This window comes from Castanea sativa, chromosome 1, assembly GCF_040712315.1.
Source record: "Castanea sativa cultivar Marrone di Chiusa Pesio chromosome 1, ASM4071231v1".
Taxonomy (NCBI): domain Eukaryota; kingdom Viridiplantae; phylum Streptophyta; class Magnoliopsida; order Fagales; family Fagaceae; genus Castanea; species Castanea sativa.
In genome coordinates this window covers 49024091-49027847 of record NC_134013.1, presented here as the reverse complement: position 1 = coordinate 49027847, position 3757 = coordinate 49024091, and the positions used below count along the sequence as shown (strand labels likewise).

The window sequence follows — 3757 nt, the reverse complement described above, 5'->3', positions numbered from 1 at the left end:
GAATCAAGAAGTGAAATTCTAGAAGCTATAGGGAGTCATTTTCTGCCATGAAAAGTATTATAATTACAACTTACCCACCTATGGTTTGTCTGAAATTTAAGTTGCCTACTTGTGGTTTAGAATTTAACACTTTACTTACTTGGGGTTTTACCAAAATTTAAGTTACTTACCTATGATTTGAAATTCCAAAAAGTGTTTTGATGGATAGTTTTTGATCTTATTTAATCTTGTATTTTTATGTTGTTGTGTTTTTGGAGAAGAGAGACATAAAAGTTGAGCAAAATTACATATTTAGCTTTGTTTTTAACAGATATGAGTTATAGAAATCTAACTGAGCTAACCTCAGATAGGTACAATGTTAAATTTTAAACTACAAATAGGCAATTTAAAATTCGACTAAACCACATGCGGGTAAATTGTAATTTGTCATATTAGTAAAGAGTTGCTCTGTTTTATCTGTTTTCTACTTTTTCGTACATAGTGAATGAACATATCTTTAAATTAAATTTTTATTATTATTTTTAAATGTTAAAGTTGTATACCGGAGACTTGGAGAAACGGTTGGGGATCACAGCAGGAATATGCATTTTGATCGAGAATAAACCGGAAAAGAAAGGTGACCGGTACGAGGCTGTATACAGCTTTTACTTCGGAGACTACGGTCACATGTCGGTGCAGGGAGCGTATCTGACATACGAGGAGGACACGTACTTGTCAGTGACTGGTGGGTCTGGAATCTTTGAGGGTGTGTATGGGCAGGTGAAGCTGCACCAGATTGTGTTCCCATTCAAGATCTTCTACACGTTTTACTTGAAGGGCATCAAGGACTTGCCAAAGGATCTTCTATGCGAGCCTGTGGAGCCCACTCCTTATGTGGAGCCCACTCCTTATGTGGAGCCCACCCCAGCTGCAAAGGCTTGTGAGCCCCACGCCACTATTCCTAATTTCACTAACTAGTGAATTGTGATGTAATAATGGGTTTTGCCAAATTGTCTTTTGGAAGTGATTGTTTTTTATTTTATGCGGAGGGTTGCTAGTGTTGCATCAAAAGGATAATGTGGGAAAAGCAGAATAAGTTGTTATTATTATGAGTATTTTTTTAGAAAGTAATGTGAATTTAGCTTAATCATAAGCACGTGTAGCAAGTATATATATGGGGCTAATATACACATTTTTTTTTAAAAAAAAATATAGAAATAAGGCATATGATGATATAATCATATATGGGGCTGACTGAGATGATGGCCATGATGGTGAGTCACAACAACAATGTTGAGTGCTTATCCTTTTGTCAATTGATGCATTTGCTTTTCGGCCTAGATTTTTAAAGAATGTGTATGTGGGTGGAAGCATATACAGGCAGACAGCATACGTGCATTGGGCTTAGAGGTGTCCACAGGTCGGGTTTGTGCCCAACCCAAATTTTTCAGGCGAGAAGAAACTGAAACTAAAACCGACCCATATTAATGGTAAAATTGTTTGGTTCGGGTCTGTCGGGTTTTGGGTTTGCACTGGTTGGTTTCAAGTTTCGCCGCTGGTGACGATATTTCGCCGGATTGGTCTAGATCTGGCCGATATTTGGCCGGATTCGTCAAATCCGGACTGGATCTCGACAAGATCTTGCCGGATCTGGTGGATTTCAAGCAGCTCTTTGTCGGAAAAACAACAATATCGCCTGTATTTGTAAATTTATGTCGAAAAACCTTTGAATGTCGCCGGATTTCATTGATTTTATGGTCGGGTCAGGTTGCTCGGGTTTTTGGGGAGGAAACCAGCCAACTGACCTGAAGGAATCGAGTTCTGAGGATGATGACCCGCCGTCGACCATCGGATTGGTCGGTTCGGGCCTATGCTAGTCGGTTTTGAGTGGGTCTGGCTGGTTGATCGGGTCTCCAGGACCCGTGGACACCCCTTGGACTTATATTTTTTATCTTGGCGAAAACTACATTTTTGTCCCTTACATTTTCATGCGATTCCCACTTTGGTCCCTATCTTTTATTTTCACCATTTTTAGTCTCTAAAATCAAAAAAAGCGATCGCGTTTTTGTCCCTACCGTCAGTGCCCTAACGAGAAAGTCCTAGGTGGCAAACAGAACACCCTACTAGTTAACGTGGCGCTGATGTGGCGATTAAAATATTATTAAAAAAATATTATTTGGCATTTTAATTTTTTTTAAAGCCATGTCAGAAAATTTAAACCAAAAAAGAAAAAAATTAAAAAACAAAACTTTTTTTTTTTTTTTAATTTCTTTTGCTTTCATTATTTTTTCGTAAGAACTGAAGTTGTTCTTCGTGTTCTTCCTAAATCCATGAAATAAACCAATCTCCAACAAATCCCAAATCCAAATCCAGCAACCAAATCTACTCCATGAAATCCAGAAAAAACAAGAAATAAATCCAAGAAACCAAGCCAAACCATAAATAAATTGAAGAAATAAACCAATAAACCCAATAACCAATTCAATCTCTAGCAAACCCATAAACCCAGAATTTTTCTTCAGGAACAAACACACAAAAAAACCCACAAAGACAGACAACTTCACGTTCTCTCCAAGAAAACAAGAAAACAAACAAACCCAAAACAAGAGCAAGGATACCCAAATCTGAATAAACTTAGTCACACAAGTCTCAAACAAACCCAGATACCCACTCATGGGCAATGGATTCTCTTCTTGATGCATGCCACAGCCACCATCGGCGATGTTCCCATTTTCCATCCAAACACCATCCTCCACCGAAACCTCCAACAAATCAAACCCATAAACCCAGAAAAATTATCAAATCCACATTTAAAAAAAAAAAAAACCCCAGAAATTTAAAACAAACCAACACCCACATGGAAAAACAAACCCAGGTCAGAGAGATCGTGACCAACACCCACCGATCTATGACCTACATTCCCCAATCCGACAACAGAGCTCCGCACACGATGACGCTGATCCTGAGGCGACAGGATCGGACCTCTAGTGACTGGAGTGGTGGAGCGAAGAAGGACGTTGAGAGAGAGTTGGAGAAACCGATTCAGCACGATGAATAAGAGAGAGTGAGATCGCGAGGATAGAGGTTCGGAGAAAAACCATAGCTGGTGGTGGCTTGTGGTAGCTGTGGAATAGCTCAGAGAGAGAGAGAGAGAGAGAGAGAGGAGATAAGAATTTGATTTGATCTAAGATTTAGGAAGCTCCAGCTTATTTTTGTGTTTCGTTAAGAAAAAATAAAATGCACGAAAACTCGAGAATTGAGAAATTAAATTTTCTATTTAAATCAAATTTGCATTTTTAGTTTAAATTAAAATTAAGAAATTAAATGTTTGTTTTTTAATTAGATTTTTTTTGAAACCGTATTTAATTAGATTTCAATTTTGTTTTTTTAATTTTATTTTCTTTTTTAGTTTAAATTTTCTGACATGGCTTTTTAAAAAAAATTAAAATGCTAATGTGGCATATAAAAATGCCAAATAATATTTTAATCGCTACATCAGTGCCACATTAGCACCACGTCAGCTAGTAAGGTGTTCCGTCTGCCACCTAAGACTTTGCCGTTAGGGCACTGACAGTAGGGACAAAAACGAGATCGTTTTTTTGATTTTAGGGACTAAAAGCAGTGAAAATAAAAGATATGGACCAAAGTGGGAATCGCGTGAAAATGTAAGAGATGAAAATGTGATTTTCACCTTTTATCGTTTATTTTTCTAAGGATTTACTTCTATTTAGTGTGTGTTTGACATTAATTATTTTTGCCAGCTTATTTTCGCTACTAT

The 3757-nt window shown here is 37.5% G+C and overlaps 1 protein-coding gene across 1 annotated transcript; it reads left to right on the top strand.

Annotated features, from left to right (window-relative positions):
* Positions 1–525: 525 nt before the first annotated feature.
* LOC142628837 (allene oxide cyclase, chloroplastic-like) lies at positions 526–957 on the top strand. Its single transcript, XM_075802876.1, has one exon. The coding sequence runs from the start codon at positions 526–528 to the stop codon at positions 955–957; it is 432 nt and encodes a 143-aa protein (XP_075658991.1).
* The last annotated feature ends 2800 nt before the right edge of the window (positions 958–3757 follow it).